Source organism: Ipomoea nil, unplaced genomic scaffold (assembly GCF_001879475.1).
Source record: "Ipomoea nil cultivar Tokyo-kokei standard unplaced genomic scaffold, Asagao_1.1 scaffold1043, whole genome shotgun sequence".
Classification (NCBI taxonomy): Eukaryota; Viridiplantae; Streptophyta; class Magnoliopsida; order Solanales; family Convolvulaceae; genus Ipomoea; species Ipomoea nil.
In genome coordinates, this window is record NW_017617471.1 from 2,272,576 (window position 1) to 2,296,874 (window position 24,299).

Consider the following 24,299-nt stretch of genomic DNA (forward strand, 5'->3'; position numbering starts at 1 on the left):
TGTGAAACAACTGACAATAGAAACCTGCTCAAATAAACTAACAAGCTAACTTTTTGCTTTTTATTATTTATTTTTAAATTAGAAAAATATTTTTAGAAAAAAAAAAACCATTTTTTATTTCAAATTGTAGACTGCAACTCGAGTGCATGGAACTTAAATTATTAGTAATCGCTGATAATTATACGACGAATAAAATGTCTTTGTATTATAACAATAGTAATAATAATAATAGTATTTCATTGTTGAATTACAATTCTATAAATTGTGGAATTGCAATTTATAGGGAATTCTAAGAATTGCAATTCCATGATTGCAGACAATTCCTTCCAACCAAATCATGAAATTTGGTAGAATGAAATTACAATTTTATCCTGCCGAACAGCTCGTTAGGCATTAAGGGTTTGGGATCTTGTTCCGCCTTGTATTTGTGATTTAGTTTTCTCTCAATCAAAATCAACCAGGAATTGGACTTACATGAAAGTTGGTGCAGTTGTATTTAACCAAAAGATAAAAAAAATACAGTGGCAGAAACCACACATTGATGGGAAAAAGTTTCACTCATTACTGCCTTGTGGTCCATTCAATTAAAGATAGGGTTTGAGCTCTTTTGAGCTGCATTGCACATAAATAAACTCCAAAAGAAACATGCAAAAAGGCATCAAGTCAACTGCTAAACTACAGCAATGAATCAAAGTGCTTAATTATGAGACCTGATAAATGTAAAATCATGGGGCTTTTTTTTTTTTTTTTTTTGTTTGTAATGGTAGGGTTGAAAATTCAAGAAAGACACATGCTTTGGTGCTGTTTTTCATAATGTCCAGTATCCACTAATGGCAATTGTGTATATCTAATCCTCTTTTAATGGTGGGACAGCTAGCCTGACTGAAAAACTTGCTTCACAGATTTTGAAATTGGGACTTCCTTACCAATTTTGATGCTATTGATGGTGGTAGTATGACCATTATGTGGAAATGCTCCAATTTGGTGTTTCTTGAGATGAAGCATTCATCTTCTTGGCCTTTTGGAGATTATGCATTCACAAATTTTGAAATTCGGAAACTCGCAGCCACTATTCGTATGCATTGGTTAAACTCCACCTTGTAACCCTAGCAGGTAAAGGATCACAAGGAGGCAAACCAACCTAAGTTGCCTATAGCTGACCAGTTCAAATCAAGAAGGTCAATAGGTTGCTTCCATTGGGAGTCGAACTTAGAACCTTGTGGTTACCAAGTCAACAGTCCAACCAACTTGGTCGGGGTTGCCTCTTTTTCTACCAGTTTTGGTGCTATCGAGTTAAACTTATAATCTTATAGTTACAAGTCAATAATCTGACCAACTTGACTTTGGTTCCCAAGGACTATGTAGTTATAATCTCATGAGATATATGCTTTAAACAATGATAAGTTGTTTCCTTTCTAAGGACATTTTAAGTGGACCAGAAGAGAAAAATGGTCCAGGAGTTGCAATAAGACAATCAACCACTACATATACACTGAGAAAGCCAAGAAATCCCCCAAATCAAGTGCATAGTTTTGGCATAATGTAGAGATAAAATCAACCAAACATGTCATGAAATGAAAAACATCATAGACAACCATGCATTTGTCTGAACTATCACAGAATTCACTCTTATTATCAAAGAAGATCTGACAATTACTGATATGATTGGCATTTGTAAGGCTATATATATAATAAAAATGTGAAAAAGAAACATATAACTAGTCAGCCAGCTTGGCTGTAAGGTCTTTCACGACTTAAAAACAAAACGGGGTGTGCTGTTACATCTTACAGTTTCGATCTCGTGCCTTTCGTCCCAGGAATCTGCAGTGCATCGTAATGACCAGAGCCATTATACAAGACCTTGATAGGGTCGTCTTTGCCATACTCTTCTTGCCCGTACTCTGCAATTGATATTAGGCCGCGGGATTTTTGGTCATAGATGTACACTGTGATTGGCATCCTACAATTGTGAAAATCATTGGGATTAAGTTCAATATCATCAATCTTTTCGGTTTTGCTTGTGGAAATATAATTCATTTCTAATCATAATACACAAACGAACTTACTGGAGAACATGAGAAGCCATTAACAATTCAGGTTCACCTCCCCATACATGAGGTTTCCTCATTTGTGCAACGTATTTGTCGAAATCACCTTCAATGAACCTGCAAGATTTTTGAGTTTGAACTTTGAATCTATACGTAATTGGCAAAGATTTGTATATATTATAAAACAGAATCCTTTGTAACAGGAAACTTAATTATAAAAGTTGCATAAAAACAGAATCTTTGTAACAGGAAACTTAATTATAAAAGTTGCACCATACTAACCATTCTGTCTCTTCCCGTCTCTTAATAAATTCATCTGCCACCTGATCAGAGTGAAGGGCACATTTAGATTATGAATTGTTAATCGTTAAGTATATGAAGAGCAGACATACTTTTTCTCTTAATTCATCTGCTAATTGCCTTTGAAGTTTTTCATCAGGGGCCGCCTTTCCTGATCTTAGACAAGCTCCATGAACAACAGATCGAAACATGCATCTTCCATCCCCGGGTATACCTGCACAGGATGGAATAATTATTATTAATTTTATAAGTTGACAGATAACTAAAAAATATATATTTTGAGCTAAAAGCCTATGCCACGTGGACTGTAGTCGCTTATCGGGTGACGTAGAGATTCGAACCATGACCTTTGGTCTGGCTCTGATACCAAATTGAAACATGTGCTCCATCTCAACTAAAAGCCTAAGCTGATAGTTGGATTGCACATTAATGGTTATATGCTCAACAATGAACACCATCAAAGACTCATACTTTTCCCTTCGATAAATACAGGAAGTATAAAAGTTTTGGAACATGAACTCACCAGTCACAGAATAGTCAGTATGAACCTCCTTTCCATGTGAATAAGCGAGAAACGAAGAATCGGACCCATCTTCCTTATTTTCAATATGGTCAACGGATTTGGCATGCACCCGTCCAGAATTCGAACAGCAAACCAGCAATCCACTAAACAAACCAACAGAGGTAAAGAACTGCGGCCAAGAATTGGGTCCCAAATTAAATTTGATACCGTGACTCTTTGCTTGACTAGGTATCAAAAGCTTCATATTCATGTTTTGGGTCCCGGTTGAAATATCAAGACAAGTCTTCCTGGAACCAGCGGAGTTAACTGTAGATGTAAATTTTAAGGACTGATTGCCATCCTTCGACTTGGAGATGGTCGGTCCAAAGCTTCTTCGGAACGCTTGAAAGGTGATTGGTGCACTGCAGTTGGGCTTCGATGAAGAAACAGTTGCATAGTTAAACTTTGGATGCCATACAGAGATACGGAAACAGCATGAACTGCGAGCTGTATCACAGAATTGGCTGTTCATCTGTCCCTCGAGGCACCCTCTTAAGCAGACTATACTTTTTACACAAGATTTGATAGAGGAGCAGATACTCATGTTGGCATACCTCCCGTAATAGTAGAAGTCACAATGGTTGATCGGGTTTTAGTACAGATGCAAAGTATTATATAGCCTGCAAACACACATTGGAGATTAGACCAAATTCAGAAAACTATGCATCTCAAAAGCCATTCCGCTTACAATGAATTTGATTCTCATTTTGGTATACTAATTCTAGAAAGAGAAATGCAAAATATATATAGAAAACTCCTTGTTGATCTATCAACAAATGCCATTTCAGATCAACAATAGCGTGTAGATCTAATCTAAGCGGATTGCTTTTAAGACATTACTTGCCAAAAAAATACTCATTACAGCCACCGTTAAAAAAACAAACACAATTCTTTCACATAACGCAATCCATCGGAGCAAAAGCAACTTCTAGCGGATCAAAAGCAGCTTCTTGCGGATCACCTAATCAAAAGGAAACTTTGATTCATACGCATTTGCTTGTTTTTCTTGGGCGTGATGGGCACTTGCGTGACGGATTCAACTGAGAGAGCATTGGCAAGAATCAAACTCTTGACTGGACCTCAATGTAAGAGAATCGTGTTTCACCCAGTCATCACTTCCGGGGAGTATTTTCTTGTTTATTTGGGAATTGGAACCAATAACAGGACCTCTAATTACACTGTTAATCTGAACCCTGCCAGCTCTAGAGTACCCCCCAGATACACTTTCTCCTCCTCATCAGCAAAAAATCTTCTTTCTTCACCCCTCCCCCCCCCCCCCCCCCCCCCCCCCTCCAATTCACTGCTGGAAATTCTGAAATTTCCGACCACCTGAAAGTGATTTTAAGTCGAAAGCAAAAAGTGATCGGAAATAGCAACAAAGATTTTTCCGTATACCAAAAATGGTCGGAACAAGGCTTTCGGCCTTTCGACTTGATTTAAATCACTTTCAAGTGGTCGGAAATTCCATAATTTCCAATAGTGATTGTACCTATTTACCCAATTTTTAAATGCATCATGACCATCTATGAAGAAAACCAGCAAAACCCTTATAAAACCCTTAACAACAGAAACACAATTACCACCTAAATGACATTCATTTAAGGTATCATCATTTCTTTTTTAAAGATCATCAACTGAAACCAACCACTCATAACTCATTGCATTCAATTAATAACAATAATAAAACCAGACAGAATCTTCATATACATATAAAAAAGACAGATGGGCACCACAGAAACATACAATTAATTAAAGAGGATTACGTGAAAAATAAAAGCAGCTGAAGCTCCAAAAGGATATGCATTAGACACAGAACAAGAAGACATACCCGGGAAGAAAAGAAATGAATGTAGAGCAGTAATAGAATGTTGGATCAAACATCAACGAGGTTAAGGCGAATATCACAAGTAAGAAATGCAACGTTATTGAAGCAAAGAATCACCGGTTCATATTCGGAATATTGATTGTTGAAGCAGAAAGGGATTTTTTTTTTTTTTTTTTCCGTTTTTCGAGTTGTACTCGACAGTAAATAGAAGATGAAAATGAAAATAAAAAAATTTCTACTGGGAGTTTCTTCAAGCTTCTTGGTCGTCCTAATCGGTGGTTGAAGATGATGTGGCTTTCAGTTCACAGAAGACAGTGAGATGGAAAACTTCCAAACGCTGTCGTTTTTAACGGGAAACCCGAAATTTAAAAAACCATCTTTTAGATTAGGGTTTAAATTAAAAAAAAAAAAAAAAAAAGTCAAATTCATCACTAAGTCAAGTGGATAGTGCAATTGGATATTTTAAGTACAAAAAGTTTCATTCAGATCTCTGTAAAATTTTCAATTAAGTTCAAATTAACCTATTTATTTCTTCAAAATTTTGACATGCGTCTTTTTTTACATAAAAAAAAAAAAAAAAATTACAACACCGGCTATCATCGTCGAACTACCGGTGTTGTCTAAGTATGACGACCATGACTGTCTAGAATGAGAGAACTACCGGTGATGTCTAAGGATGATGACCGTGACTGTCTAGAATGAGGGAACTACCGGTGTTGTCTAAGCATGACGACCATGACTGTCTAGAATGAGGGTGGCGGCCATGGCCGTTGTCGCCGCCCTCGTTCCAAATCTGGACCTCAAGTTTGATCTAGATCTGGAAGACGGACGACCGTTGCCGTCTGCCCGTCTCAGACAACAATTAAAAAATTAATTATACAATTATACATATTTTTCAGAAAATGAACTTAACACACAAAGATAATTTTCTAAAATGCAACCAAACACGAGAAATGAAGATGTTTTCTAAAAAATAACTCATTTTTCAAAAAATATTTTTTTAAAGTCATTTTTCTAGTTTTCAAGCACACCTTTAAGTGATCTCACAATCGTCTAAGTTTTTCAACACCAAATGTTGTGTATAAACAAAACTTCCAAATTATGTAATATATTATTGTAAACTTTAAAAAAATAATGTATTTAAAAACAATGAATATTATAGTAACAAACAATTTTTACATTGGAGAATCATGATATGTTCTCAAATTGAAACCATTTGATACTACAAAAGACATTAGATTAGTGGCAATACAAGAACTTGTATATGCAAATCCCACAAGAAAATCACTGCAATGAGAAAGCCAGTTCTTGAAAGGTCTCCCCTCTGTGCTCAAAATTTCTAAACTCATCAAAGCTAGCACAACCTGGACTCAGTACAATGGCATCACCTGTACTTGAACCAAGAAGATGCAGTTACATTGAGAAACAATCTGGCATTCATCTAGAGGTAGATAAATGTTCAAGATTCAGGTTAGCATGTCTATGCGTTTTTTTTTTTTTTTTTTTTTTTTTTTTTTTGCGTATAACACCCGGTTTTCCCACTAAATATTAATTCAGGTTGAGTTTGACTCTTACTCGAGGGTAAGGCCTAATTCAGGAGTTTTTAACATGACGCACACGTACAAGAGTCGATCCTCTGATCTTGCAGTTGCATTAGCATTGTCTAGTGACCATTGGGCGAGGGGAGTTCCTTCATGTAGCTGGGTACAATTGTACAAATAAGCCAGTGGGGTATGTAAACGAGGACAGGTCACATTGTTTTGTACTGGTTAGCTTTGAGCTGTCGAGTGAGGATTACTCTATCTCTTAAGAAAGCGGCTTTGGACAACCCTGCTTTAGTAAGTGTTGGGCCAACCCCAACCAAGTTGGTCATGCAAGATAGCCACAAGTTGCAAGTCGACTCTCAACGGGAGCTGTCAATTGGTCTTTTTGGTTTATTTGAGCTGGTCAACTATGGGCAATCTAGATTAGTTTACCTCATAACAGTGTTGCAAAAATCGCGCCTAGGCGCCGACGCTAGGCGGTCGGCCTCCTAGGCGCCCGCTTAGGCGCCCTAGGAGGTCGGCCTCCTAGGCGCCCTAGGAGGTCCCTAGGCGCCTAGAGAGCGCCTAGCGATTTTTTCAACATTGCCTCATAGTGCCCTTTGCCGGCTAGAATGACAAGGTGGGATCTACCCGGTGCACACCTTCAAGTAGTGGTTACAGGAAGTAATCTCTGATGTGCACTCTATAAGCTTGATTTGGTTTAGAAGCAGACATTAGAACAAAGGGGTAGCAGAGAAAAAGGACAGACCTTGTTGGGCAATTTTCTTTGCCAGGCACACTGCATCCTTGAGATGTTTAGTGTTTAAACAAGGAATGGTTACACCATTAGCATAGAGTGTCTTCTGAATCATCATCCCTGAAGATCCAAACTACAAATGAACCAAAAACTTCTTGTTTATGATCCTCAAGCAATCATTAAAAGCAGAAGTGAATTGCATACAGTATTCATAAACTGATAAAACCCAAAAGCCATTACATACAGTGATTACGCCTCTATGGCGCTTCAGAGGCTCCACCAGCTGTTCGAAGCCATCCAAACCTTCCATTTTCGTATCCTAAAAAGAAGGAAACGAAAAACGAAAAACGAAAACATAACCTTTTAGGCACCAAACATCATAAAAAAGAAACGCATTTGGTGTAACGAGTGACTAAACCAGCAAAGTTACAAAACCTTTGCAACGCCACCAAGGAGAAGAACCGCCTTCTGGTTGACACCCATCACCCCAGAATACATAGCTTCAACGTTCGTTGCCTTGCTATCATCAATCCAGGTTACGCCATTGTTATCAACATGAACTGCATGGCAAGACTGATAAATTTTCCTAACCACAAAAACTTCAGTTTGGGAAGTAAAACCTGTGGCCTGGCTCTGATACCAAATTGAAGCATGTGGTCCATCTCAACTAAAAGCCTAAGCTGATAGTTGGATTGCACATTAATGGCTATATGCTCAACAAGAACTACTAAAGGCATATAGTATAAGAGAGAATGCTCTCTTACTTACCAACTTGCATTCGGTGACATGGAACCCGTAGTTTACTAATAGTTGAAGCTATGGATTTCGCATTGATACCAATATCCAATCCAGTAACTGATAGTGCAGCAACTGCAGCATTGATGTAGTTGTGCGTCCCGATTGCCCTTAGTGCACTCAAATCCACCTCTGAATCGCACCCTATTGCTGGAACCTTTAACTTGGCAACCTTTGCCTCCATGCTTACCTGCATCATCAAAGTTAAAACAAGATTCAAGAACAAAAAGGCATTGTGTTAAATACAGTATCTTACTTTGACACCAGGGCAAGTGCCAATCCAAGCAGGATTGAAGTCGTGTGTATGAGCCCTTAACGCTTCTAACAGATATTGATTTCCTGAAAGATGCATCGGTTATAATGATGAACCAGAAAAATGGAAAATGAAAGAAATAATAATTACTGAACAAGAACATTGAGTGTATACCAGGTGGAAGAATGCCAATCTTGTTCCCTTTCATGTGTGAAAAAACACGGCACTTGGTCATTGCATAGTTCTTCATTGTTTTGTGCCTCTCGAGATGGTCAGGAGATAGATTTAAGACCACAGCGACCTATATACGCTTTCAACAAGGCGAAAAATATAAGAACAGCTTTCTGGACGTACATTGCACCTTTAAAATGTGGACTTACCGATGGGAAAAAGTAACTGTTTGGGACTTCTAACTGATAGCTACTCACCTCCACAACTGCCACCTGAGAAAATTTCATTAAATCATTGTTAGCATTTTCGAGAAGTGGCAAACTGGAATGATCAGAAAACTAACGATAATTGACATTTTGAGCATAAACAACTGTGAAAGATGTGAAGCTTAGTTAATTCTCCGACTAACCTGGAATGGGCGTTGAGGAGAAAGAGTTAAGTACTCAAAAGCAGCATCTGAAAGCGGGACTCCTAGGTTGCCCCCAACAAATGTCGGGATGCCCAAATGGTTGAGCATCTACCTTCACAATCGTTGAAAACACCTATCCTTAGTAACGAGAAACCAGCTTAGAGGCATTTTCTTCATCTGTTTCATACAGCACTTTATAAATATAACAATTAAACGAGAATAACCTGCCCAGCAAATGTGGTAACCGTAGATTTTCCATTAGTTCCTGTAACTGCTATGATCTCGGTGCATGTTGGAAGAGCTTGTGCAGCAAAATCCAACTCAGACATCACACACTTCCCCTATATTTGAAACGAGAGAATAGTTTAGTTCTTAGTATTACGATTCAAGATATATTTGTGTTTACTCAAAATGGATTATACTATGAAGATTGTGGAGTTTCTATCATCCGATTAGCTAGAGAACAAGAAAGAGTGGCAACATGAAAGATGCATCTATATCAACACCCTCTAAATTTGTAATTTCCTATTGAACAAGAAAGAGTGGCAACTCGAAAGCATCATCTATATCTACACCCTCTAAATTTGTAATTTCCTCTATTGAACAAGAAAAGGCTTAAACCATGCTTTACCAAAGCTAACAGCGAGGCGAGACCATAGTTTTGCAATGGAACCCCGGGGGAAACGACTACAATATCTGCATCTCTAAGCAGCTCGGTGTCAAAATCACCAAGAATTGTCCTCACACTATCTTTCCCAAAGGCAACACTTTGCTGCAAACAATCACAACATTAAAATCTGCAGAAACACCTTAATAAAATTAAGCTTCATAAATAATTTCACCCCCATGATAATAATACCTCAAGTAGTGAACCCACATTCAGATTTTGATCAATGGCCACAACAGAAGCCCCCCTTGCGAGAGCTAGCCTTGTGGCCGCTATTCCAGATTTTCCAAGCCCTATAATCTGCAACTCATTCACAAATGCTATCCCCATAAGGCCATGAAAGCTTTATCTTAATAATAAGCAAATAAGACCAAAAACAACAATGGGAATTGGTTGAATTGAAGGAAAATCAAGAAAGGAAGCTTCTTTTTTTCTTTTTTTTTATCCTCCTTGCACTTACAGCGACGGTTTGACCTCTGAGATCTTGTTGGCGATGGCAAGATTGAATCTTTAGGCATGAAATAGCAGTGCCTTTCAATCTGAAAGATTGAAGCTTCATCGCTTCCGCCCTGCTCAACTACTATGGAGACCTGAGTAAATCTATAAATAAATTAAAAAATAAAATAAAATAAAAAAGAACCTTTTTAATTAAAAATATTGAATAATAAATTTTTTTTCTTTAAAAATAAAAAATTGGGAAAGTTCCTTTAGTTGCCTACTGTATCTGTATGTTCTCTGTCTATAAAGTCGCAGCAGCAACTGGGCAAGTTATCACTATCACCCTGTAAAAGTAAAACCCTTTGTGTTAGGGTGATAAGTTTTTGACCTAACTGTATGTTTATGTAAAAAAAGCTTTCAATTTTCTGGGAAAGATTAGACAATTAATAATTAAACTCCGAAAAGCAAGGCAATGGCTTGGGAACCCATTCTCTGGCTAATCTTCTTCCTCTTGAACATCGCCCTTATCGCCTTGATTCTCTATCAGGTACGCCTCTTTTCTCTCGTTTTCCAAAAGTTATCATGATTTGCTGTCAAATTCTTTGATGAATTATGTTTTGCTCATCAATATAGAATCTTGAGCTGCTGCTTTGTTCGATTTTATGCTAATTTGAACATCTTGATGAATTGTGTGTTTATTTTGAACTGCTTGGGTTTGAATGGTTTGCTGCAGATTGTATGTTTATCGGATTTGGAGGCAGACTACATGAACCCTTATGAATCGTCGTCTAGGATAAACAATGTGATTCTCAAAGAGTTTGTGTTGCAAGGTGCATTCTGCATTTTGTTTCTTGTGACTGGGCATTGGTTCTTGTTCTTGCTCACAGTACTTCCCAGTTACTATAATGTAAAGAAGTAAGTAAGGTTTCCTGCCATTTTTCCTCTTGATGAATAATGTTTCTTCAGTATTCATAATCTGCAATTCCTGTCTATGATGAGTATGTTGTGAGTCTGTGAATTCGGTTTTCTTGATGCTGTGTTTCAAACCATTTAGTTCCACTCTAATTTTTTCCTCCCTCCAAACGTTTTGATGATAATGTTCGGGCTTAGCTCACTGGTTCAGCAGACAGTATTTGGGAGAAGAGGAGAAGATAATGTTCATTTAGTATTTATAATCTGCTATTTCTGTCTATGATGAGTATGTTGTGAGTTTGTGAATTCGGTTTTCTCAATGCTGTGTTTCAAAGTTCAAACCATTTAGTTCCACTCTAATTTTGTCCTCCCCCGACGTTTTGATGATAATGTTCGTTCAGTATTCATAATCTGCAGTTTTGATGTGGTTGCTCGGGTTTTCTGAAGCTGAGTTTTGACTCGAAAAATTTGCAGGTTCTTGTCACGGCAGCACCTCATTGATGTGACTGAAGTGTTCAGGGTCATTGATTTTGAGAAGAAGCTTCGGATTGCCAAGCTAGCGTTCTATTTAATTTTTTTCATCATAGTCCTAGTCAGGTCAGTTATGCACTTAAATCTACTGGAATTATGGGCTTATATTTTGGATTAGGCTAATGTTAGACTTTATTTGATCTGGATATAGATTTTCCAAAGCGGGGGCATTTTCTACTGTTCTTTCGGTTCTCAGATCCAATAGCAAAGATTTAGATGTTCGCTCCTCGGTTCTTGAATTTTAGAAGCACAACTGTTTATGCATATCCCACCGAGACTTCAAAAAACTCTCCTTTTTTCTCCCCATTTCTTGAACCAAACAAACCATGCTGTTTTTATATCACTTTGAGAGTACATTGCATATCATGCTAGTGATCTTTCGTTTTTCAAATACGATTGATCCAAAGTTTTCATGCATGCTGGCTGCAACCGGGATTAGAAGTGATGGGTTTCTGGTAACTTTCTGTAACAAGTGAAAAAAACATCTTTGTCTGCTGTAAGCCTGTAACGCGTTTTCATCAGTCAAATGTAATGTTTAGAAGGGAATTCTGTGATTCTCCCATGAATCTTGATGGTTTTTGTTTGATGCACTTTGCATGCTGTTCCTAGAATTCTCTTCTCTGTCTGTCTCTCTAACATCATCATCATCATCCTCGTCCCAAATGGCAAATGTTTGGCAGGCTGGTGATATCTGTTATCAGATGTCTAATCGACGATGAACATGAAGATCTGCATTTTGGTATATTTGGCAGCAGTCCTGTTTTCAGATGAATGTCTGTTCTGTTCCATCTTCATTAGGTATGTTTTCACTTTGGAGCAGAAGCCTGATCAACCAACATTGACCACCCCCCCTCCCCAACCAAAAAAAAAAAAAAAAAAACCTAGTATTTGAGGCAACATAGTTCAGTTTCCACTGATCAATTGTAGTATGCAGGAAAACAGTATATCAGCTTGCACACTCTATGTTTGTCTTGTGTGACCATTCTTTTCAAGATGAATTTGCCAAACTAACATTTTCAAGATTTGGGTTTTTTGTCAATATTCTTTTGTTAAAGAGTTGAAACTCAAAATGGTGTTTTGACTAGGCCTTGTTTGGTAAATGACTGTTAGTTGTTAGCCGATTGTGTTAATTAGATGGTATAACTAGCTGATAACATTAGCTGTTGTAGAAAAGTGTTTGGTAAATTAGCTGTTAGCTGATAGTTGTTTGATATAATTTCTTTTATGAAAAAGTTAATTGAAAAAAGTTGTTTGGAGTAGCTTTTTGAATTTTAGCATTTTGGAGTTGCAAAAAGTTAATTAACCAAACACTTATATTGATATTTCAACTAAATCAAACAATTAATAATGGTCGAATAAGTCAAAATTGACCTATAGGCCAATTTTTTACCAAATAGGGCCTACGTCATACTTCTCAATTTGTTCCTTGATTACTAATTCTGTAACTCATCCAAAATGATATTGTTGCTGTGCAAAATTTATTCAATTTAGTCCTTTGTTGTACTATTTGGATAAATTTTGCTTAGTCGATAAATATTTTGATTGAATTAATAGTTGATGATCAAATTTCTTAAAATGTGGTCTGTTCAAAGTTCCGATTGAATTAATATCTCTTGTAAAATAAAAATAATAATATATGAAGTAATATTTAAAAATATTAAAAGTGAAATAAACTCATGAAACAACCACTTTGGTACCAATGGGTTAGATATATCTCTCCAATATTGAGCTATGGTGAGCTAAATTATTTTGGGTGACGGGGAAAATTTAATCATTACCTATGCATTAGGTAAATCTATTAGTATATTTTCAAGTTTGAGCCAAGGTGAACTCTATTCAGTTGTTACTTGTTTTACCATGGACTAGGATTTACATTGCAAGGTGGACCCTAGTCTTAAATTGTGTATTTTTAGTATTGGAATTATGAACATTTAGAATATAAATTGTGTTTTTAAGTTTTGAGAATTTGTGAATACAATACAGGGCTTTCACTAATTGTGAATTTTAAAAGATAAATTGTGACATTTAGTATGTAAATTGTGTATATTTAGACTCGGGTTTACAAAATAATTTGCCAGCTCTATTACTTTGGACGACTGGAAAATCCATAACCATTATTCAAGGGTGTATTGTGTAAACTTTATTCATATGTAATAGCTCGCAAATCACACAAGAGAACTAATAAAACCTTATGTGACAAACTTGAACTAGAAACTATTTTCAAAGATTGAAAATTTAAGATTTTTAAGTATAAAAATTATGTTCTATTCACCCGGCAACTCCTTTTCGGACAAGGTGTGTTCTTTTGTCTATATAGAGAGTTGAGAGCAACATATAGTGGGCCGGAATGTGGGTTGGGCCTGTACGAGAGAACAAAACATAGAGTGTCTGATATGTAATTTGGGCCAGGATCCAACAGCAGCGGTGACAGCGACAAATGTGTTGTTTTGGGCCCCACATTATCTTACAATTGTCTGACAAGTGAAATTCAACACACACCCCGACATACGATAGGATACAGCACAGCTGTGCAGGTCAAAATTGGAAAATAATTGTCAGTATGGCCCATTCGGGTCATCATATACCCGGATTGAGACATCTGGCTTTCTTATGAGTTATTGCTTTCTTACTTCTTAGGCCATCTTCAATAGAAGTTTTTGGTATGATTTTTGTGAAAGCAATGCTTATATGAAGGAAAGAGGGTGAGAAAAAAAAAAAATCTTCCTGCAAAATATTAATTTTTATCATAATGGTGGGACCCACCAAAAAAATAGATTTTCGTGTCTTGGTCACGTGAAGCGCAACACAGCGCCCAGTCGGGCGGGTTAATGACGCTTTTCTCCTCTTTTTTTTTTTTTTTTTTTTGGTTTTAAGCTTTGTTTCGCTCCCCCCCCCCCCCCCCCCCCCCCCCCCCCTTTCTCTTCCCTCCCATCTTCTCTTTCCTAGTTATTTCTGCAAAAACTACAATTATTAGCGATGCTCTTAGATACATTATTGTCAACAAACTCATCATGAGGTTTTGGATCAGGGTGCATTATGTGCATCATAATTTTATTTAGATTTGCAATTAATACATTAGACATAAGGTTGGAAGTTCAAATTAATATATTTGGAAAGTTATTCCAAATGGAGTCAAGTTAATACTCAATTTAGTCATTGACTATAGTGATTTTTCTCAATTTAGTGCTAAACAATTTTTTGTATTTAATTAAGTCCTTGACTTTGATGGCTTTCCCAATTGAGTCATCTGTTAAAATAATTTGGTAATTTCACCTCTATTAATACCCAATTTAGTTGTCAACAATAGTAGTTTTAGCCAAGTTAGTCTTCGAATATACTGAATTTCTCAATTTAGTCCTTGATTCTAATAATCAATGACTCAATTGGGTAAAACCATCAAAGTCTATAACATAAATAAGCACAAAAAGTCATTTAGAACTAAATCATAAAAAAAAAAAAAAAAAAAAAAAAAAAACTATTATAGTCAATGACAAAATCAAGTATTAACTCAAATGGAGTCCGATTGAAAGTTGATTGGATTATTATCATATCTTAAGAAATAGATTCTAGAACAATATATCTGATAGAATAATTACGGAGCGAAGCAATATGGAGCATATCACACCCGGCACCGAGTGGACTACACACGCGACCGGACAGACCATGGAGGTCTACTTATCACGGGGTCCCCGACTACTATGCACACGGAGTGACGAACCACCCCGGGGTCGACCGGCACACCCGGTGTCGTCCGACCACCCCGGGGTCGGCCTGGCGTGAGGTCAGCTTGCCGTCGAGCCGAGCTCCGTGCTCGGCCAAAGACCGGGTCCTCGCGTGGAGCGAGTCCCGCGGCTCCTCCCACGTGACCCGGGCCTGATCCGGCCGAACGTATAAAAATACTCCTCAGTGTCCTATTTAAGCATCTTCTACTTTTCCTATAACACTTGTATCGTTATTACACGTCTCGAACCTCTGTAATAACATTATTTCATCCAACCAAACACTTTCTATGTGTAAGTATTACTCGGTTAGGAATGGGCTCTAGATGAGTGTGGCCTTTTGTAATGGGCCCACAGATTGAGACAATTATGTCCACTTGAAGGACCATATGAACCTTGAACCCCACCCCATTGCCTCATGTTGGGTCGCTGTCCCAAAGCTTGGGCTAGTCTGGAGTTGTCTTTCCTGTTCCCTTGGTAGGCCATGGGCCTTAACTATTAATCACCATTTTTGTAAAAAAAAAAATAAAAAATAAACAAAGTGTTAATTAATAATGGTACCATTTGCATTGAATATAATCACTTATAGTATGTCTGGTTGTATCATATATTGTATGTGTAGCAAAGTGCATGAGTGTACTTGTACAATATAAATAGGAGACATAATTATATCCGATACAAAAGACACCAGTGAATCAACACAGTATAAATTCCATATGAATTAATATAGATAGATTAAACTTTTAACCTACTTTGATAGAGGGTAAACAATAAACTAAAAGCAAATTATATATACAAAATTTAACTTAAACTCTTCGTGATTTACTGAATTTATCTGGTGCATACTTTCAAATAGTAATCAATGGTTTGAAAATCATGCTTAATTCGAAGTACTATAGAAATAAGGCTTATTTGACAATCAACGGTTAACGGTAAAGGATTATGTTAGCAGTTATCAAACAGCGGAGCGGATTGTATTAGTGGTTGGAAAGGATTGATATTTTGTTGGCATTAAGGTATGGAATAATGGCTATGGCGGCGAGTATTAGTGGCAAACGAGAGGTGGTTGGCTATAGAAGGTGAAAGTATTAACTGGTAGATGTGGACTATTAATTAAGAAGTTTGGAATAGGTGGTCGCGATTTGCAATTTATAATGCACGAAAATTTGTAAGCGTGAATATTTTCATATTTTGAAGATGTTGTTTTGAATCCCTAAAGCCAATGGCCCTCACGTTCTGATCTGACAAAAATCTACACTGATGTAAATTATGATAACTTAGCTGAATACAGAGACTAAACATTTGTTTACTGTGTACAAAGAGCCCTCTCCGTCGATGAGACTCGATTCGGGTCATTATTATCAAACTTCACTTATATGACCAACTGGGCTGTTCATGCGGACTCCAAATTTTGTGTCATGGTTTTGTGGTAGCTAGGTGGCTAGTGCCTAGTGGGTGGTAGTAAACTAGTACTCCGTAATAGAGTAGCAGTGGTAAATGAATAGATGCTTCTCCATAAATGGAAAGTAAAATTGTTTTTTTTTTTTTAATTGAAAAAACAGTATACTTAACAATATGGAGTATTTGATTAACGTGTTACGAATACAATTGGGAAAAGTTAGAGGTTAAAGAGTTCTTATTCGATTTTTCTTCGAATAAGAGATAAATTCTGTAAGCACAACTTAAACCAAATTCATATTAATTTTAGTTAATTCATATTAACTTAATTTCACATATAGCATGATTATGAAACTCCAATAGAATATGTGGCTAAAAGAGAACGAACGCCAAATAATTACAAAAGTTCCTCAAAATTCAAAATCTAAATTTTGAACAAATACCGACTTTCAATCGATATAATAATTTACTTCATGATAGATATAAACAAATTTATACTCCAAATCCCTTCACAATAATTCTCAAGTTGCTTCCAAAATGAATTCACTATATATATATATATATATATATATATATATATATATATATATATATATATATATATATATATATATATATAATTGCAACCTCCCAGTATTCAATAGTCACCTACAGAATATTCATTTGATGAATTACTCCAATTGAAGTTTGAAGTAAATGTTAATGTAGTCAGGACCATTCTACGGACACGTGAAGAGCACGTGGATTACGGTCCACCACGGTGGCTATATAAAATTTTATTTATTGATTTTCTTTTTAGGAAAATTCTTTTTATTGTTGATTAACATTCAAGAATTCATAAAATGTGGCATGAAATTTGTGGTTCAACCCCTTGAAAATGATGTGTGGATGCACCCTGGCAAAGAAATAATAATAATAATAATAATAATAATAATAATAATTATTATTATTATTATTATATATTATATATATAAATAATATATCCAATTCCTCAATTAGTGATTGGGTTGGCAAGCCTATAATTCTCTTGAGACATTGAATGACATATTTGACATATCTATTCCTCTCATTTGAGAGGAGCTAAATGATAGCAATATGTATGTGGCATAGTTCACACTACTTTTTATGATATTTCAATCAAACAATTATTGTTTATCAAACTTCCATCTCCAATTAAATGAGAAAAAAAAAACAGTTTAAATGAATTTTGAGAAAATAAAAATTAAGCTTTCGTCCAAACTTTTATTGTTTGAGTTGAAGTTTAGCTAAAATTCAAATCGTATTTAAAGTGGTTGCGTAAAAGATTAGACAAGAAAATCCAAGAGAATATATTTCCATATGATTGAAGTAGTTATAGAATTACGTGTTGATTTAATTGTTGTTGAACATAAGGGATTGTATAGATATATAATCATGTGAGAACAGTACTATAAGAGAGAAATAGGAATCAATCTAAGTCTTACATCTTGAAAAATTGGAGGGATCAAATAATTTTATTTTTTATTTTGTTAAATGTGGTGGCATTTTTGTAATTATCATCAACTTTACTATGCAAACTTGAACAATAAAATCTGTAATTTTCATACTTTTCTAAGTTTGCACATTTTGTATTAACATTTTTCACATTTAGTATTAAAATATTGCAACTTGAAAAAAATGCAAGGTTGCAAAAAACGTTAGATCGGCGCCTGATTTTTTTTTATTGTAATTTTTTATTTTCTTTAAATTAAGTTTAAAAATTATGAAATTCACTAATAAAATATAAGGTTCCTCTAGTTTTTTCTTACAAATTATTTACATAAGTGGTTGTAAAATCGTTTTGAATATTGTTGAAATCATCTAAATACATAAAAAAAATAAAATTAAGAGCAAAAGAAGTATTTTTTGGAGAAATTAGAGGGCCAAACCGCCTTTGGAAAAATACGCGATTTGAAAAAAAAAAATTGTCCAAAACGGACAACCGAGCCAAAAGTTATGCCTTCCCAAACTTTTAACACTTTAAAACTAAAAAAAAATAATTATATTAAAAAAAATAAAAAACGGCCGAACCGGCCGGCTAGACGATCTAGGTGGCCGCCTAGCCGGCTGGTCGCGGAGGAGGCCGATTCCGGCCTTCCTCGCGGCGGCCGGCGGCCGCCTAGCGCCTAGGCGCGATTTTTGCAACCATGAAAAAATGTGAAAGTGCATTACACTTAGGGGGCGTTTGGTTCAGGTTATATAACATAACCAAGGGAATGTGACATTCCAAAGCTCACATTCCTCTGTTTGGTTCATATTATCCCAGGGAATCTAACATTCCCAAGGAATGTCACATTCCCTCCACACAGGATTTTGAAGGGAATGTGATTCCCTTCAATTTCTAAGGTTATGTAAGATAACCTTGGTTATGTTAGTTTATTACACATACACACACACACAAATATATAAAATTATTTTTGTAATTATATATTTTTTATTTTTATTATGTTATGTTAGCATATAAAATACTCCTAATTTTGTTTCTCAAGTTCAAGATTTTAGTTAATATTTTAAAATCATGTAATTATATATGATACCGTTTTCTTATTTATTTATTTTAATTTTTAAATTTATTAAAATATATGAAAATATGTTAAGGATATTATAGTGTGTGGATAAAAGATAACCATAAACCAAACATGATTATATTACATACCCCAATTTTAACCAAACACAATCTAACATTCCCAGCAATCTAACATTCCCTAAGGTAATCTGACATTCCGTGAACCAAACGACCCCTTAGAGTTTTGATTTTAAAGTTTATGGTTTTTGATTTTATTTGGTTTAGTGGTTCACGTTTTACTGCTTAGGATCTAGCATTTACGGTTTAGATTTAAAATTGAGCTTTTTCATTAATTTTTTAAAAATTTATCCATGTTTGCATATTTAGTTGTTAAAGATTGCATATTTAAGTGTTCAAGTTTGCAAAGTAAAATTGACAATAACTATGAAAATACAACAGTGTTTTTTTTTTTTTTTTTTAATATGATCTAAGATTTCAATTTAAATTTTTAGTTGAGATGGAACATATCATTTAATTGGTGTGTTTTGTTAAACATAATCACGAAGAGGCTAACACAAGTGCCAACCCCAGCTGAATTGGTGGGGCAATCGGCTTGATAACCATAGAGTTTCAAGTTTGGCTCATTGTGAGAGTTGTCTATTGATCTTCTTGGTTTGAGTTGTTAAGTTATGAATAGTCTAGCTAGATTGGTTTACCTTATTGTGGTCTATTACCAGCTAGGTTACAATGCAAGCGGGCCTCAACCAAATGCATCTTCCAATACTAATAACTATGAATTTTTTGTCAATAGAATTCAAAGTCGATACATTAAAATTTATTGATTCATCAATAAGGTTCAAACTCAATATCTTACTTACAATGAATAATGTCCTTTTCACTTAAATCACCTATTATTGACATTCAACATGGGTATTATTATGTTTCATGTATATATATATATATATATATATATATATATATATATATATATATATAATTTCATTTGGTAAGAGCCTTGTGGGCATTGTTCGTCACATTCTTGTACCAGATTCATTGTTTATGACTCATATATATCAAGGAACTAGCTTGTTTTATTTATAATTATAAGTATATTTTATCAAATTACTTATGTCGTTTGTCCACCAAAGACAACTTTGAAGCTTATGCCACCAACTATGTTTGCTAGTACTAATTAAATTGCAACAATCAATTATTCATAATTATAAATATATTTTGTAAACACGATATCATAGATGAAGTAATTGGAATGATATTGAATGATTTATTTTATCATGTTAAATGTGATAAGTATAAATCTATCATAGTTTTTTTAGTACGATTTACTCTCATGTGTACTTGTGTAGTTTGCATGTAATTATACATGACTATGATTTACTCTGTGCACATCATAGAGTAGTATAATTATATACACACACGTCTTCTCATATGTGTTGATCAAATGCTTTTTAATGGGCTATATGCAACATGTGAATATAGTGTCTTTTTAACCGAGTGTTTCTGGTACCAACTTAAAAGATGTGTTCCGTTTCAACTAAAAGTCTAAGTTAATAGTTAGACTATACATTTATATTTTATATATATTGTATATTAGTAGTTTACTTACAAATTATCCTAAGTTTTTTTGTTATTTCTTTTTTATTTACGAGAAAGTTCACAACCTGACCGTTCGTTTGGGTGAAATTTTCATTGTGACTCTAACTAGCAAGGATTATAATGAGGGAAACTAGCCTAGGTTGTCCATAACTGACCGACTCTCTACCCAAATTTTAAACCCACAATTATTTTTATTATTGATGATTTAATTCAATTATATATTGCTGTGTTTTTGGTTTTTTAAAAAAAAAAAAAAAAAAAAAACTTTTTGCATGATTGCAAAAAACCAAAATTCTGGGCAACTTCTGCCTCTTTGCTCCCACTGTCGTCTGTGCTCCCTCTCAAATTCAAAATGTCCCAAAAAAATTTTGAGTCTTATTGTTATTTAGTTTTTTGAGGGTAATTTTTTTTTTTTTTGTTATTTCTAGTAACTTGTGTAGTGACATATTCTAGGTTTGAGTTCTGAATTTATATGATCAAATTCCAATCATTAATTGATTATTTGAGCTAAAAAAGTTTGTGAAAATATATAACATATATTATCTTGTAAATAATCATAAGTGTTTCAAAAATAATAATATTATTATTTCTTTAGAAAATAAAAAATTGGGTTTGAAAATTTATTGGCTTTTGAGAAAAAAAAAAAAAAGAAGAAGAAGAAAATCTGGTTTAAAGTTCATATATTAATTTTTTTTTTTATTTACTTCATCTATCGTTATATGATTGGACATCATCTGAATTAACATAATGAAAGTTTGAAACCTAACTAATTTTTCGAATTGCGAGTGAATTTGATTAATTATTGGTTCAAATAGTTTAATTACGATATATTTAAATATAAATGTTGCCAACTATTATTATGTAGTGTAGTGATATCTCTCTGTTACCATTTTAATTGGATGATCACAAGATCAAATCTCGATAGAATCATGAGTGTTTAAAAAAATTATTATTTTTTGTTTGGAGGTTGAATGTTAAAATTTCACCTACGATAGAATCATGAGTGTTTAAAAAAAATTATTATTTTTTGTTTGGAGGTTGAATGTTAAAATTTCACCTAGACTTAATTAGATCCAAAACTTATTTTCAAAAAAAAAAAAAATTAGATCCAAAACTTGAAATTATATACTCCGTAGTTTATAAATGCATATAACAATAACGTATATATTAAATGAAAAAAATAATCAAAATAAAATTCCAATATCACTCATTCAACCTAAAATTTAAGTTAAAAAAAATTAAAAAATAATAAAAGGGGAAAAATCCATAAAACAAATATATATGGGGTGTTTGGTAAACAACTGTTAGCTAATTATAGAAAATTGTTCGCTAAATTAACTATTAGCTAATAACTGATTATATGTAAAATGACTTTGTCAAAAAACTGATCGAAAAGGCTGCTTTGAGCAGCTTTTTAAATTTTAGCATTTTGGAGCAATAAGCTGTTACAAAAAAGTCAATTTATCAAACACTTATATGAATTATTTAACCAAGTCAAACACTTAATAGTAATCAAATAAGTTAAAATTAATCGATAAGCTAACTATGTTACCAAACAGAGATAATATAGTTACATGTCTTAATCAAAATGAATTAGATCATGGAAAATTCAAGTATGACTTCTTCTTTTATATATTTGGAAACTAGAAAACTACTTTAGCATGCAATGAGAGAAACCAAAAGTTGCTGAAGAAATGATCCGATATGTGAAACATGATTTCGTACTTAATTATTACGAGTTTAATTTTATTAATATCATTTTGATCGAGTATATCACATAAGGTCTTTTTAGTACTATTAATGTTTTTGATGTGATTTGTAGATTATTACACAAAAATAAACTTTATTCAATAAATATCATCACATAATAGTGTACACGCTTAAATAGTGATTGCCAATTTTTCATTTAAAAAAAAAAAGGTGAAGCAAAAGTATCTTACGAAGAATCTTTGGAAATCGTTTTTCCGCAGCCTGTATGTGTAGGGTGTTGCTATTTGCACCCCCCTTTGACTAAAATGGGGTAAAAAGTGCATTGAAAATATAAAAAGTTAAAAACTTACAATAAATACATAGGTGGTGCAAATAGCCTAATGGGTGGTCAAAATGCTATTTGCACCACCTTGTCAAACTTGCATTTAATACTTTGATAATTTAAAATTTAACTAATTAATAAAAAAAAAAAAAGAAAAGAAAATACTCACCTTCTCCGGTGAAAAGGCAACTGCCTTCTCACCGGAGAAGGTAACTGGGTTGCCTTCTCCGGTGAGAAGGCAGCCCAGTGGGTCGCCTTCTCACCGGAGAAGGCGACCCAGGCAGATTTCTACCTGGGTTGCCTTCTCCGGTGAGAAGGCAACTCACAGTGGGTTGCCTTCTCACCGGAGAAGGCAACCTAGGTAGAAATCTGCCTGGGTCGCCTTCTCCGGTGAGAAGGCGACCCACTGGGCTGCCTTCTCACCGGAGAAGGTGACGACAAGTTTTTTTTTTTTTTTTTTTTTTTAATTAATAATTTGATTGTAAAATAAAAATAAATATAAAATAAATATTAGACTTTTGACCACATTAAATGATGGGGTGTAAATAGCATTTTTTAGTTAGCACCACCTATAAAGTGGTTTGACCTATTATATAGGTGGTGCAAATAGTAAAAATGGGGGTGTGAATAGAATTTCCCTATGTGTAGCGTACACGGTACACGGACATAAAAATCTTTTTAAATCCTTTATATTTGTTATTTAAAATTTTATTTTATTGAAATTTTACATTAAAAAAAAAAAAAAACTGTTGGTATGAATGTATGATAATGATAATGTTATAACTGCCATACCAATGAAAATAATGATTAGTTTAACAATATTAATTACTATCATTCATTTTATTAATTTTGGCTATTTTTTAAAATAAAAAATAAAATAATAAAATAACAAATGATACGCTCAACATTCACCTAAGCATTATTATAACATGCTAAGTCTAGTTATCGCCACTTTAGCGATAACTTGCTAAATATGTAATAACAGGATTATAACATGTAATGCGCTCAACATTCCCCTAAGCATTATACACATGTATTATTTTTATTAATTTAAAATACTCCATTAAAATTTTATAGTTAAGAGATCAACTGCACTGTTTATTAGATTTAAGTAGAGGTGACACAGATTGACCATGACTGAATCAACCTTGAAACATATCAAAAGAAAAAAAAAGTTTGCCCTTGTTGACGAACGTTCTAACAAAATCTTTAATCTGATGGGCTTACTCTAAGTTGATATTGGTCCTAGTCTAAGTGGGCAAATTATGCTGTGCATCCGTATGCACGTGCATACGGATGCAAAAACGACGTCGTTTTATTAAAAACGCGTGTCTCCCCTTAAAAAAAATATCAGGTTCGATTCCCAGCAACAACATATGAACTAAAATTCCAGAATCGATGAACTATAATATCAGAATCGATGAACTATAATTCCAGAATCTATGAACTAAAATTCCAGAATCTATGAACTAAAATTTCAGAATCGATGAACTACAATTCCATAATCGATGAACTATAATTCCATAATCAATTAACTAAAATTCCATAATCTATGAACTAAAATTCCAGAATGAATGAACAACATAATGTTGTTGCTGGGAATCGAACTTGATTTTTTTTTTAAGGGGAGACGCGCGTTTTTAATAAAACGACGTTGTTTTTACATCCGTATGCACCATGCATAGTGCATACGGATGCACAACATAACTACTCGTCTAAGTGAGTCTAACCATTGGAAGGCCCGCAAATTATGCCCTGGAAACGTGTTCACCATGAACGGTGAACACAGGTCCAAACGGCGCCGTTTTTACGTAAAAAAAA

At 34.4% G+C, this 24,299-nt stretch overlaps 3 protein-coding genes across 10 annotated transcripts; 1 reads left to right on the top strand and 2 right to left on the bottom strand.

Moving 5' to 3' along the window:
* Positions 1-1,570: 1,570 nt before the first annotated feature.
* On the bottom strand, positions 1,571-5,065 carry LOC109182109 (OTU domain-containing protein At3g57810-like). Of its 3 annotated transcripts, none has more exons than XM_019332165.1 (6): positions 4,853-5,065; positions 2,872-3,530; positions 2,441-2,562; positions 2,331-2,371; positions 2,067-2,165; positions 1,571-1,960 (listed from the first exon to the last, which is right to left on the bottom strand). In XM_019332165.1, the coding sequence occupies exons 2-6, from the start codon at positions 3,452-3,454 to the stop codon at positions 1,786-1,788; spliced, it is 1,020 nt and encodes a 339-aa protein (XP_019187710.1). In that variant the 5' UTR covers positions 3,455-3,530; positions 4,853-5,065; the 3' UTR covers positions 1,571-1,785. The 3 variants fall into 3 exon arrangements, with proteins under 3 accessions (XP_019187710.1, XP_019187709.1, XP_019187711.1); XM_019332164.1 differs by having other exon boundaries at positions 4,739-5,065; XM_019332166.1 differs by lacking the exon at positions 4,853-5,065 and adding an exon at positions 3,872-4,128.
* Positions 5,066-5,869: 804 nt separating this feature from the next.
* On the bottom strand, positions 5,870-9,910 carry LOC109181835 (UDP-N-acetylmuramoylalanine--D-glutamate ligase-like). Of its 3 annotated transcripts, XM_019331765.1 has the most exons (13): positions 9,771-9,910; positions 9,503-9,610; positions 9,275-9,415; positions 8,868-8,984; positions 8,644-8,751; positions 8,444-8,506; positions 8,238-8,364; positions 8,067-8,149; positions 7,784-8,000; positions 7,451-7,575; positions 7,260-7,334; positions 7,028-7,148; positions 5,870-6,123 (listed from the first exon to the last, which is right to left on the bottom strand). In XM_019331765.1, exons 1-13 carry the CDS (start codon positions 9,867-9,869, stop codon positions 6,020-6,022), a joined length of 1,488 nt encoding a protein of 495 aa, XP_019187310.1. In that variant the 5' UTR covers positions 9,870-9,910; the 3' UTR covers positions 5,870-6,019. The 3 variants fall into 3 exon arrangements, with proteins under 3 accessions (XP_019187310.1, XP_019187311.1, XP_019187312.1); XM_019331766.1 differs by lacking the exon at positions 5,870-6,123 and having other exon boundaries at positions 7,032-7,114; positions 7,171-7,334; XM_019331767.1 differs by lacking the exon at positions 5,870-6,123 and having other exon boundaries at positions 7,044-7,135.
* Positions 9,911-10,033: 123 nt separating this feature from the next.
* On the top strand, positions 10,034-12,263 carry LOC109181838 (protein cornichon homolog 1). Of its 4 annotated transcripts, none has more exons than XR_002054283.1 (5): positions 10,034-10,295; positions 10,482-10,663; positions 11,135-11,257; positions 11,343-11,989; positions 12,126-12,263. XR_002054283.1 is itself a non-coding variant. In XM_019331772.1 (5 exons), the coding sequence occupies exons 1-4, from the start codon at positions 10,221-10,223 to the stop codon at positions 11,960-11,962; spliced, it is 471 nt and encodes a 156-aa protein (XP_019187317.1). In that variant the 5' UTR covers positions 10,034-10,220; the 3' UTR covers positions 11,963-11,989; positions 12,126-12,263. The 4 variants fall into 4 exon arrangements, 3 of the variants coding, with proteins under 3 accessions (XP_019187317.1, XP_019187315.1, XP_019187316.1); XM_019331772.1 differs by having other exon boundaries at positions 11,872-11,989; XM_019331770.1 differs by having other exon boundaries at positions 11,343-12,198.
* The last annotated feature ends 12,036 nt before the right edge of the window (positions 12,264-24,299 follow it).

Excerpts from the sequence above, each read along its gene's own strand:
- LOC109182109 (XM_019332165.1), bottom strand. The coding sequence starts at position 3,454 with ATGAGTATCTGCTCCTCTATCAAATCTTGTGTAAAAAGTATAGTCTGC. Across the intron at positions 2,563-2,871 it reads TACTGACTATTCTGTGACTG|GTATACCCGGGGATGGAAGA; the intron begins GTGAGTTCATGT and ends CATCCTGTGCAG. Across the intron at positions 2,166-2,330 it reads AGACGGGAAGAGACAGAATG|GTTCATTGAAGGTGATTTCG; the intron begins GTTAGTATGGTG and ends AAAATCTTGCAG.
- LOC109181835 (XM_019331765.1), bottom strand. The coding sequence starts at position 9,869 with ATGAAGCTTCAATCTTTCAGATTGAAAGGCACTGCTATTTCATGCCTA. Across the intron at positions 8,752-8,867 it reads TTACCACATTTGCTGGGCAG|ATGCTCAACCATTTGGGCAT; the intron begins GTTATTCTCGTT and ends TTGTGAAGGTAG. Across the intron at positions 7,576-7,783 it reads ATGTCACCGAATGCAAGTTG|TTCATGTTGATAACAATGGC; the intron begins GTAAGTAAGAGA and ends CTTGCCATGCAG.
- LOC109181838 (XM_019331770.1), top strand. The coding sequence starts at position 10,221 with ATGGCTTGGGAACCCATTCTCTGGCTAATCTTCTTCCTCTTGAACATC. Across the intron at positions 10,296-10,481 it reads TCGCCTTGATTCTCTATCAG|ATTGTATGTTTATCGGATTT; the intron begins GTACGCCTCTTT and ends GGTTTGCTGCAG. Across the intron at positions 11,258-11,342 it reads TTCATCATAGTCCTAGTCAG|ATTTTCCAAAGCGGGGGCAT; the intron begins GTCAGTTATGCA and ends ATCTGGATATAG.